This window comes from Epinephelus fuscoguttatus, linkage group LG13 (genome assembly GCF_011397635.1).
Source record: "Epinephelus fuscoguttatus linkage group LG13, E.fuscoguttatus.final_Chr_v1".
Taxonomy (NCBI): Eukaryota; Metazoa; Chordata; class Actinopteri; order Perciformes; family Serranidae; genus Epinephelus; species Epinephelus fuscoguttatus.
Window position 1 is genome coordinate 23,259,062 of NC_064764.1, and position 12,782 is coordinate 23,271,843.

The 12,782-nt window shown below is 39.6% G+C and overlaps 1 protein-coding gene across 1 annotated transcript; it reads right to left on the reverse strand.

Annotated features, from left to right (window-relative positions):
* Nucleotides 1-436: 436 nt before the first annotated feature.
* On the reverse strand, nt 437-10,701 carry casp10 (caspase 10, apoptosis-related cysteine peptidase). Its single transcript, XM_049594603.1, has 13 exons — nt 10,482-10,701; nt 8,847-9,129; nt 8,341-8,446; nt 7,981-8,116; nt 5,689-5,762; nt 5,524-5,572; nt 5,042-5,055; nt 4,922-4,952; nt 4,721-4,825; nt 4,507-4,595; nt 3,557-3,677; nt 2,952-3,450; nt 437-1,478 (listed from the first exon to the last, which is right to left on the reverse strand). Exons 2-13 carry the CDS (start codon nt 9,119-9,121, stop codon nt 1,316-1,318), a joined length of 1,662 nt encoding a protein of 553 aa, XP_049450560.1. The 5' UTR covers nt 9,122-9,129; nt 10,482-10,701; the 3' UTR covers nt 437-1,315.
* Between the last annotated feature and the right edge of the window lie 2,081 nt (nt 10,702-12,782).

The window sequence follows — 12,782 nt, forward strand, 5'->3', positions numbered from 1 at the left end:
ATGTTGCATAAATGATAACTTTATGTTCACTGACAGTAGCAAAAAACTGCTTGCTGTTTGCAGGATGAGCCCCACTCACATGTAATCTCAAAGACTTTAGGTAACTTTACTGACTGGATATAATTTTTTTCAGAACAAAAGGAAGCCAGAAAACAGGCAAAAAATGTTGAAATTTGACCTGAAGTGGTACAGCGATGTACACTGATCTATGTATAATTTTGTAATTATATGCATGTACTGTAATTACCAGAGTGCAGCCCTTACCATGATGAGTTCTGTAGGTTTATGTCTTGTATTGTTATTGAATAAAAAAAAATATATAGTTTAAAAAAAAGCAGGACTACAGGCAACAGTTAATTCCATTATTATTTAATCTGTCCATTTTTTAAAATGAATCAATCAATAATTTTCTGTATAAAATAATAGAAAATTGTGAATAATGGTGTTTTTGTTTAATTGCTGGAGATACATTGTCAAGCATTAAATACTCAATTAATGCATTATTTCTGTCAGAACTATTTGGTAGATCTACATTTTTTCTTTGAAGCAAATTTGTGGCATTGTGATGTCACGGTGTTCCTTAAAAGCAGCAGTGAAGACTTGGAAAGTTGTGAATGTGATAGACTGTCGCAGAGCTTTTTTTTTTTAAAGGTTTGAGTAACATGCATATAAACAATCACAAGAAATATAAATTACAACATATTTCCACAATGGCGGGTGTATAAAATTTATTGTCTCACTGATAGAAAATTCAACTGCTTCATAGATTTCTGATGTATAATAACTGCATGTATAAAATCAAATGAAGTGAGTGGTGGCAAAAATACAATCATATTTGGGAGAGGACACTTGCCTACACAGTGCTTGTACCAGAAATATTTGGTTAATCATGTCTGTTCAATAACCATGTCCAAAGATACATTTAAATAACACATAATAGAAAGAAGATAAAGAGATGCATATTGTATTTAGTCCTGGGCTGATGTGCATGACTGCTGTAGCTCAACAAATTCATTAAAATTCAACATTAAACGTCTCATAAAAATGTATTGCTTTAAGTAGAGGAATGGAGTTGAACTGTACGTATCATACCTGGTATAAAAATTAAATATTCTGACAAATTTATCTACTTCCAACCTTTTACATGACTGACAGTAAACCACATCTCAGATGAACGGAGCTATTCCAGATATCGTCATGAAAATACAGTTGAAATCCAGCAGATTTAAAATGGATGAAAAAAGGATGTCTGACATAAACACAGAGATGAGTCTCTGATGAATGAGTGGATCAAACAGGGGTCATATTGTTGTCATCACTGCGACAGGCTGGGGGGAGGAGCTTTGGGGATGGGAAAGACCACCTTCTTCCTGAGTGAAAAAGCTGGTTGAGGCATCTGCTTTTTGACACCGTAGGAATCTGTCTTCAGGCTAACATCTGCATTCACTTTGGTCAGGATGGACACAAGGTCACAACCCCTGGGGAAGAAAAGATACTGTCAGATAGTGAACTGAAAAACTACAAAAGCCACTTATAATTAGTTATTCACCAATTTCAAACTATCACATATCACAGAGGAAACTACAATTAGAGGTAGAGAAGTACTTAAATAATTTTCTTCAAATAAAAGTAGCAATAATAGCTCTAATTGGCAACTGGGTGGCACTATAACAACAGAAAAATGCTTAAAAATGGCTAAAATGCGACCGATCGCTGTGGCTCCCCCTGTGGCCAAGTGTTTGTTGTTTTTTCTAATTTTTGGTACGACTAAGTCATGGTATGGTATGCTGTACATAATCACGCAAACTGTCAGTGTGTCATTCTGTCAGTCAGTCATTCTGTCTGTCCCACGTTTTTCTACTCACTGACATGGTCAATCTATGTTAAACTGCACATAGGCATTGAGGATTGGCATAGGTAGAAGGTGACAAAGCTACCAATGGGTATGGACTAGTTAATCATAAATAAACAAGTTTCAACCATAAAACGTGATCAGGTTTTGGACCTTGTCCACTTTTGTGTCAAGAGTGGTTGCAGACTGACTTGGCAGAGATGGCTGCCATCTTGTTTTTACATGGATTAGTGTATTGTGTAAATTATCTTTCCCCATGTTCACTGATGGAAACCTTGCTAAGACTTTTACTTCCTCTAGACAGTTGAGTTAGATCGTCTTCTCGGCACCCTGCCAGGGCCAGTAGATTGCACAAAAAAGTGTCCATGAATAAGGACAACACGCCTAAGTTAAACAAAATGAAGTAGAAGGTCAAGTAAGCCCAAAATGTGATGTTCTCTTTTGAGGATTCAGGGTCTTAAGAGGATAATGCTGCAAAAGGTGCCTTTGTGCGTTGGTATCTCACGGAGACATCTACTGATAAATCAAAAGTATTTGATGAGTTTGGTTGTCACCCGCTGTGTCAACAACTGCTGCTGCTTGGTGTGTATCATAACGTTGTGAAACGTGCCTCTGTGCGTCAGTATCTGACGCCAACATCACTGACAAAGCAGCAGTATTCAGTGATTTCCTAATGAGAATGGTGCTGAGCATGCAGTTGGATAATTGAGATTTGGATTATACTGCATGACTTGTGTGAGAGTTTGTGAGCAATAACGAAATTGTCTTCACAAACAAACAGTCATTTTGTAGGTAAAGTATTTCTTTAATATCTAAGCGTTACTTTAATTCTGTAGTTGGTCGAGCTGGAGCCAATTTGAACTATTTCACATACTGCATTACATTTTATAAACTGGCCATATGTGTTGTACTTGAAATCTGTCAGATGGATATAGTAGAGCACAATATTTCCTACTAAAATGTAGTGGATTAGAAGCATAAAATGAGCACTGGTAACCGCATAAAATAGACTGAAAATTTGTACTTGAATAGTACTTGAATAAATTTACTTCCCACCACTGAAATCATCCAACAATATCTGATATTTTGTTTCACTAACCTTGGCACCATCTTGACAAGGTTTTGGCACAATGACTGAATAAACCATGCGCCATTACTCCTCTCTCTGAAAGACACATAAGAAGGAACGGTGGCCATTCCCAGCAGGAAATCTGCATCACATGGGATGGACTCGTTGGCTTTAACAGCATCGCTGCAAACAGAAGTGCGTGCAGGACCATCAGCCTCGATGTGGACAGCCCTCTGCTCGCTGGTGCCCTGGCAGGCCTGGATGAAAAACATCTTGGGTTTTTCTGCCAAAGAGACGCACCTCAGTGCATTGACAGATTCCTTCAGATCCTTGATCTTGACAGTGTAGCCGTCGACACCGTACACACTTCCCTCCTTGCCGTGGCTGAGGATGCAGCACACTAGACAGTCCATCTGACTGTGGTTTCTGCTGCCGAGCTCCCGCATCGTAGACAGCAACTGCTCCCTCTTACAGTCCCTCTGTATCTCTACCTCAAAGCCGAGCCACTTAAACACTTTGTGCAGACACTCTGGAAGACACACAGATGACTTTAAATACCACATGCATGCCTAAATAGCAGGGATGAAAAACATGCACCAGTTTTAATTTGAGCCTCCCAAAATAATTAAACATACCTTCATCAAGCATGGTCCCCTCCCGCTTCCCGAGACTTTGTATGGAGTTAGAGAAGTCGTAGTTGTTAATTATCAAGCAGACACCTCTCTTTGATGCAGTCATGGGATATGTTCCTAAATCCTACAAAGATGAATCAGAAACCAAGGACAGGATTTATTGTAATACTTGCACTTTGACGACAATAATCTACTTTTCATTTTGCCACAAGTTACACATTCAATAACTTTAAGGTCCAGTGTGTAGGATTTAAGGGGAATTATTGGCAGAAATTGAATATAATGAGTATGTTTTCTTCATTGTATAATCACCTGTAATAAGAATCGTGTTTCAGTTACCTTAGAATGAGCATTTTATACCTAGATAGGGAGCAGGTCCTCCTCTACAGAGTCCGCCATGTTGCACCGAAATGTTTCTACAGTAGCCCAGAAAAGACAAACCAAGCACTGACTCTATATAGGGCCATTGGTGCATTTGCATTTTTGCACTAGCCATCATAGTTAGCAGCCCCTCTGAAACAAGCACTGCCAAATAGACTTGATGGGACAAACTTTAACCCATGCAAACCAATACAAATGTTTTGGAGACGGGAAATCTGAAACACAGACAGTGAGGTGGAGGCCTGATTGTAGATATTGTCCAATACCTTTGGCGCATGACATTTTTTGCTTTTGTTCGTACGTATATTTTTAGCGTGGATCCTACGCACAGTTTCATAAATGAGATCGCTGGTCCGCTTGTTTTGGAGGTGAAGAGACGGTAAAAACTTCATGACACAGAAGGAATTCTAACCAGGAGAAGTTTGAGCAGGTTGCAATCTCAAATTTCTACCACTAGATGCCACTAAATCCCCCTAAATCTTACACACAGCTCCTTTAAGTTAGCACAAACAGCATAACATTACTCCTTACTTAAGCCCATACACATGTAGAAGAAATAATACATCACACACCTCAGTGTTTGTGTTTGTAATCTGAGGCGTCTGCTTTTCAGGGGAGGCCTTGTTTACTTGAGACGGCATTTCCACAACATCAATTCTCACTATGGGACAGACGATTGCAGGGTTGAGAGGCAATACATTTTAAGATGAAAAGAAAAAAATGTATTCAAAAAATCAAATGTCTGACACGTCATTTAACCGATGGCTTAGCACAAAAACTACTTACTATGACCTTTCAAGGGGGGGCAGCTTACTGTTTGAGTATTCAAACCACTCAGTGTGTGTGACAGGCCCTCACACTCATCTCCACCCTGAAACGCATTTGGCACATCTGGGGAAGTGAAACAAGAGGATTCAGAATAAATCCGTCCACTGCACTTAAAAACAGGTTTAAGGTGTGAGACAACCAACCCAACGCAAGACTCACCCATAGAGGTGTTGGACATATTCATGCTCGGCTGTGTGGGTCAAATAAGAAATTGTCGTTAAATACACAAAGAAATATCACCATTTATTTGTCATATGAGTTTTAATGATAGATTCTCACCTCAGGCAACATTTCTTCAGAGAAGAATGAAAAAGCTAATTAGGATTGTCATTCTCAACAGTGGTTAAAAATACAACATAATGTTCAGTGTGAGTGCAATGTGACATTTTAGAGCATTATAATTAGACATGACTGAGAGCAGGAAAAATGACGATATCGAAAGTAAGTATGGATGCCAACTTCTGTCATCTGAAAGGAAGTTTTTTTGCTTGTTTTATAATCTAGTGTGTCATAATTATGGGACACTATCGCATTAAGCAGAGAAAAAAAAATTACAATGAAAAGATTAGTTAGGTGGTGGATTTAAATATGGGCTTTCACAATACACATATATCATTTGATAACAACTGTATATTTACACCTACTCTTCTAGATTGATTGCTTTCCTACAAGCAAATACATTATGGATAATTTATTTAGCTATTTGAAATCCAGATAAATGTACAGCTGTGATGCTAAATGATCTTAAAACGTCTTTTTACCTGTCAGTTCACGTGAGGCAGTCCTCTCAGGATCTAAAGGCTGAGGGTCCTGATAAAGAACACAGACAAAAAAAAAAAGACGTTCCAGCAAGTGGCTGGCGTCACATGGTGTGTGGCTTTAATATCAGGGTAGAAATGTGTCAGTGAAACTCAGAGGGAGCGTACCTGGCTTGGATCAAAAGAGTACGACACAGACCTTGGTCGGCTGGTTTCCTCAGCAATAGGGCCAGTGTGAGTTACTGCAGGTAAAAAAGACACAAGTAAAGCAATAACAATGTGTGCAAATATTAGACGGAAGTGAAATAACAATTATATGAAGTAAGATTAACTGTTACGGCATCATCATCTCTTCTCATCTCTTTCGCCCTCTACTTCAATCCCAGCTTCCTCCTTCTGGTCTATATGTGTATGTGTGTTTGTGAAAATGTGTACATGTTGTGGGACATAAATCTGCTCACACACTGACATTGTGGGGACTCATTGTCTTGTGAGGACAAAACACAAATCCCCACAATGTAAATAATTAAATTGCAGTGTCAAGACTTTGTTTAGGGTTAAGATTAGGATACAGGTTGGGGTTAGGTACGTAGTGGTTATGGTTAAGTCTTCAGGGAATTAATGTATTCCACCCAAATTAAGTATATATATATAGGTGCAGGTTTTTTAAATGCAGGAAAACTTGCTAAATAAAAGCGACAGACTCCTTTCTCATTGCCAGCAGATGTGTATGCCTTTGTTTATTTTTTCTTGCTTGCTTTTCATGCAGTATTTCTATTGCTACTTTGCACGAAGCATTGGAACAAAAACAATTTTATGTGTCATGTTTGACATCAGTAAACAACAGAGAGCAGCATGAGAGTCAGTGTAATTGTTATGGTGGTTACTTTGTTTAATATCTGTAACTTATTCAGTTTCTCTTTCAAACTCAGTGCTGACAAATTTGGAACGATGTTAAAGCGCTTCTCAGACAGACGGATGAACTTTTGTAGCTGAGATGAGAAGAAGTTACTGTCGGTCACACCGGAAAAAAGGGGAAAAAATTATAGGGCTGTAGTCTCCTGGTCGACTAGTCGATTATTTCGTCACTATGCTCTTGTCCGGCCAAATTCTCGTTAGTCGAATAATCGCCGTGTTACTTTCATAAGGAGAAAAGTGCTACGTCAACAGCTTTCAACAGGCTAAGTTACCTGTGAAAATGACAGAAAGTTGAACTCGCCCACCCTAACGCTCAGCGTCGCGGTGACGCAGACCTCCTGTCTGTTTCCGACACCCTTTCTCTCAGTGGAAACGAAGCTTGTATTTACTTGTATCTCACAGATAAGAAACAATAAATTGTGAAGACAGTAAAGCCTCCACTAAAATAACATTTTAAGTTGTGTGTGTGATTTATCCTTCAGGGATTTATACTTCGGGATTTATCCTGGCTTCATATGAGCAGAGGAAATCTCTGCTCGTCGCTAGGCTAATGTATACCATGTAAAATGTCATAGGCTGGTGCTAATAACATTAGCATGTTGTATTTGTTTGGAAAACGTGTTTAGTATAAGACAGTTGTTTGTCAGTGAATGTTGTGAGTTGTAATGGAGCCAAGTCATGTGCCGTTACCTTTGTTACATGTTGCTGTTGTCCCTGGTTTTATATGAGAAGAGGAAAAGATCGCTCGACGCTAGGCTAATTTATACAATGTAAAATGCCGTTAGACTTGTGCTAATAACTTTAGCATGTTGTATTGGTGGGGGAAATGTGTCCAGATAAAGACAAGTGTTTGTCTGTCGGTTCTGCGATTTATAGTGAAGCTGATTTGCGTATTTGTGTTTGAAATTGTCTCTATTAAGCCATATTTAATGTGTGTTTTGAATCAGCTATGTACATAAAGTTTGATTTGAACTAAACTTTACAGCACCTAACACAGTCCTCCACCGTCGACTAGCGTTTTGGAGGTGTAACTGCAGAGTGACACAGATACACCACCGCAGAAGTAAAAATAACGTGCAGATTTTTTTTCCCCCCACGGCTAAAGATTATGTGCGACTTTAGTCGACCAAGACTTTCTTTGGTTGACTTCAGCCCTAAAAAATTAGCGTGTCCACCTGGTTGCTGTGTTTCCATCCCTGCCAATCAGGGCTGGAGCCAATAAATATCCGTGACAACTGCAGAGTCATTTGTCCCAGGAATGAATGAAGACTGCAACATTTCCCATCAAACATTAAAGCCAGATGTTAGTGGGTGTAAGTGGGGTTTTTTGTCCGGTGGAAAAGAGGCTTTAGTCAATGCAATGTCCCCTGAAGTACCTCTGGAGGCCCTTCTGTTTCCTGTGCTGCTGTCTTCACCTCACCACTCTGAGTTCTGAGGTAAACTATCTGAGAGTAAACCTGCTGTCTCCAGTGTCTGCTTTAGTGTCCTTATTTCAGCATTCATCGTTACATCGTTTTGCAAAGAGAATTTTCTGTAGCTTACCCTGCTGTGCTTTAAACTGGCTGATCATTTCTTTCAGCATGGGACACACTGACTTAATTATGGTCTCCAGCAAGTTTAGATTAGTGTCATTGATGAGGTCCATGTGCTCCATCTCCAGGAAGACCTCCAGGGTAGTCTGAAAAGTTAAGCAGCTACAGTTACACTTTGTTTTAACAAAAGGTCATATGATGCATGGGCTACTGCAATTAAGCAAAATCATTAACCTGATAAATAATTTTTAAAGTACGATTAAACATGTTGTGACGCTCTATGAGATATAACTGTAAGTTTGTGACTATGGCTGTTTGCCTAGACAACATCTAACTTATGAGTTTCAAACATCTCTGAAGATGCACTTACAACATTTTCCTCCAGTTTCCTACGCGGCAGCATTTTGGCAAGCAAGAACTTCACTTGTTTCAAGTCATCATCAGTAATCTCCTCAGACAGGTTGTAGAGCAGCTTCCTGCAAGAAAAAGTCATTAAAAAGTCAGTAAAACTGTTCAGGGTTGTTGAGGGAGGCCCCATGCTTGACTCGACATAGGTCACTACAGTACTTTACTATTCTGAAGTCACCGGATGCATTTAGCAATCAGGATGCACCTCTGATACAGGATCTTTTTCTACTGTGAAAAGTATGAATTCCTGCAGTGTGTGTCTGTGATTTCAGCTTTGAATCTGAACTTAATGTTGCCAAAATAGTTGCTGTAAGGTATCACTGTTGATAAAATCTGTGCATTAATTTGTTCCCAACATCCTTAAATGTGTTTTTGCAGCTACAACTGTTTTCTACAAACTCACAAACTTTCTCATACAAAAACCCATGAGTATTTTAGATCAAAATCAGTAAAACATTGGGACTCCACCTGTAAGGAGAGATGAGGCTTGTGGTTGGTCGGTCAGAGAGCCCCAGGTCACGGATCAGACGGGTGCGTTGGATGATGAGGAGAAGCTCAGTCAGCAGGTGTGGCTGCTCAGCAGAGAGGTGGTCTTGATCCCCCAGGCGAGAGAAGAGGTGACTGGCCAACTCCACTGAGGTCGGGTTTTGGCCCAGGAGGTCAGTGCAAAGGAACGCTAAAGCTTTCACCTCGTCCTTGCTCAGGGCCTTCCCTACTTCTAACAGCAGCCTCTGGAAATCCATTCTGTGCGCTTAAAAAGAGATACAGGACAGATTCAGTCATATGTCTGGTTTCACTGTAGTCACATATGTTGTCCTGACAGTTAACAGTATGAAGACCTGACATCACCTTTAAAATTCCATTTAGTTTTCTTCACAGACATGAATTAAATACTGACATACAGGCCTACTATAAAAGTTTTCTTACACCCCTTAGAGTCAAGAGGACCTCAGGACCCCCGTGAAGCTCTGGCTATCCCTAGTCTGGGTTGCGACACTCAGGTTGGAACCAGTGAACTAACTAATATATACAGACAGTACGACAGCAGGACAGATGATGCCAGTAGAAACAGACAGATTGTCGTCAGATGAGTGTGGCTGAAAAGCACTTTGTAAACACCTGCTTCCTGTAGCTGCCACATTAAAGGGTCACATTTTGCCACTAGAAAGTGCAGAGAACAAGCTCAATGTGACCAACAACAAACTGGAACAGGACAATTGTGTAATGATTATCATGAATCCCCTGTAAAAAATCATGTGAAGTAAGTAATGTGACATTAATCACAGTAATGAAATATACCTAAGTGCAATTATTTAAGCGCTATAGGAAATTAGCTCAACTTATACTTTCCATATTGCCCCTTTTTTTTTTGCCACTTAATACCACAGACTGTCGAAAAAATGGACGTAACCACAGTGACGTCACCCATTGGTTTGTGGACTACCATTTTGAGGCCTCAAGTTTCAGCCGTCGCCATCTTGGCATTTTAGAGCCAAAAGTGACCATATTTGGACGAGAGGCCTGAGCTATGGAGGAGTTCAGGGTGGATTTGACTCAGAAGCCAGGGCATCTGTGGACAGCTTGTCACTCAAATTGGCCTGCTCTTAAATATACATAACTTTAAGCCTTCATAAAAGCTTGCTTAGCTATAGAGATGTTTGGCTGTAAACAGCTGTAAAAAGGGGATTGACTGGCCTCTAGAGACAGCCTAAACTCGGTATCTGCCATTACACAAAGCTCAAGTATCTGGGCTTGTTGTGTCATTACAGGGACTGAAAAAGTCAAATCGGTGCATCCCTCTTTGAGCCCTCAGCCAACTTCTCTATATGTTGCAACTGGTTTTGGTACCTATGTGCATATGCGTGTATGCGTGTGTGTGTTTGTTTATGTGTATGTATGTGTGTGTGAGGGGGTGGCATGTTAAGAAGTTAGAGAGTCAAGCTGTTTAGAGACAACAGGAAAACAACTGTCATTAAAGGCAGGAAACTATCTTGAACAGTAACGTTAGCACAATCACAACAGCCTGAATTACATTTTAAGCACGATTTAACCATCACAGCACATTTATCTGACCCACTATGAAAACGTGTTGCGCAGTGTTACCTGTGTGGAGTTCTCAGAAGGTCTGACCGAGCAGGATATTAGTTCACCTCAGCATAATAAAGTACTGCAGGCGGTTATCTAACTACTCATAAACACAGGCTGACATATGTTGAGGATATTTAACAACAAGTTCACAGACCCCGCAGCTCAGGGCTTTCATAACAAGACCACAGTAGGAGGAAGTAGAAATCGAAAGTAAAAAGAGGAGCGTGTAGCGTGACCGCGTGACACACAACCAGTCAGCAGTCACGGAGCTCCCAGCGGCTGCTACTGGCTCGTGCTGTCGGAGCGCAGACATCCACCTGTGTGACGGACATGCCCTTATTTGGATATGACTACAGGAAGTGGATCTCCTGCTTCTTGACTGATGGAATTATGAAAGATAAAATTCTAGTTTTCTTGCTTCCTGACCAGCCAGACTGACACAAAACCATCACGTCATCAAAACAGCTTAATTCAACTTTTTCTTTTTTGATAATTTGATCATTAAAAACCAAAAAATACAAGCTTTGTTAGTTATTTTTAGGAAATTTGCTGAGTCATAGTGTATTTGAATAGCGAAGAATATACAACCTGCAGCCATGATGCATTCCTTTATTATAATTAAAATAAACAAACATCATTACATAGCCTCAAACATTACTTTGATTGGGACTTATGTAAAAAAGGAACACATGGTAGCAAAAGTAAAATATAAAGGCACATAAATTATAGTTCAAATGTGTATTGAATCACTGTGTAAGGTGTATTAGACTGAAAGTAACCATTGCTACAATTCTTCATGCACTATTACTGGGGTGAAAGGATTAAACAAACTGCTGACAAACTTTGAAAATAGATATTTCTTTAAATTCTGTGGGTAGTGTTTGTCAGATAAAGTAATGACACACTTCAAGGTGTCCGTTCTTTTTTATTTATCAGCACACCTTACTGTCAGGTCATAAAGTATGACAACAAAGCCCGCTGTTGAAATATTTTATTTTTTCATTGGGGGAGAAAATATCAACAATCCTGGAAAAATAACAAGAATAAGAATTATTTGTGGTGATGTGACTTTGACTTGGGTTCCGTCTTCAGGGTCTTGATGTGTCCTCTGCGTCTCACTCTGACACTGAGCCACGCCTGGGAGTTTGCTCCTGAGCTGTTGAATCTGAAGGACTCTAGAAAGGACACACACACACACACACACACACACACACACACACACACACACACACACACACAGACAAAGTGTAATAAGGTGTACAGCATGCAAATGAGTGAGGCAAAAGCAAGATTATAAAACTCAACCCATCAGGCCTGTGACTCTCCTTTTTCCCTCCAAACATGTCAGGTATAAAAAGAGGATTGATGTGAGTGCATATGGAGTTAACAGATTGTTTTGTGCTGGTTTGTTCTAAGATTCCCGAATTTAAACTGTTACCAAAAGAAGAAAAGGAGTAACACCGTAACGGCTGCGTTAATGATGTAAGTTGAATTATATCTAATTTACTATTAGAATTTTCATTAGTATTGTTGTTTAGCATTATGTAGAGCAGTAACATTTTCTTTTAATATTCCTTGTTTTGGAAAAAAAATCACGCGACAACCACCACTGAAGTGTTCAACTACCCTATCTGCAATAAAATGTTGAAACAGCCTCCTGGATCCTGCGTGTTTAAATGTGCACCCCATTATCAGATAATCTCTGAGCAAGCTGCAGCATAATTATACATTTTTTTCACCAGGTGTAACTCGTCCTTCAGAGGTTAAAGAAGTGCTCAGATCTAATACTCTATTTAAAGTAAAAATCATGCATTAAAACCTTCTGTATCAAATGTAAAAGTAGTCCCCACCCCAGGACATCTCCAGCTCTCTGTGCCTCAGGATCATCAAGGACATTTTCCATCCCAGAAATAAACTCTTAGCACTGTTGCAATCTGGAAGGTGCTATGGAAGCCGTAAAAGTCGCACTAACAGGATCAAACGCAGCCTCTTCCCCTGGGCCATTAGAACTGTGAATGCTGCTAAGCTGAACCACCACATAAGCTAATAGGTGCAATATTTTACCACAGTGCATTTGGGCATTACATTTTTTAACAACTTTAAATATTCATTAAGTAGTTTTTAGTAGATGTGTGATTTTATATGTTGCTTCTTAAGTGTGTGTGTGTGTGTGTGTGGGTATGGATATGTTACTTTGCACTGATCAGATGTGGCACTTTAATTACGCTGCACCATATGTAATGACAATAAAGGCATTTTATTCATTATACAGTGGCCCATTTCAGAATAATGTATATTACATTATTGGATTATAAT

Coding starts and splice junctions, on each gene's coding strand:
- casp10 (XM_049594603.1), bottom strand. CDS start 9,121: ATGGATTTCCAGAGGCTGCTGTTAGAAGTAGGGAAGGCCCTGAGCAAG. Junction 8,117..8,340: donor GGAAACTGGAGGAAAATGTT/GTAAGTGCATCT, acceptor TTAACTTTTCAG/ACTACCCTGGAGGTCTTCCT. Junction 5,573..5,688: donor ACTCTTTTGATCCAAGCCAG/GTACGCTCCCTC, acceptor GTTCTTTATCAG/GACCCTCAGCCTTTAGATCC.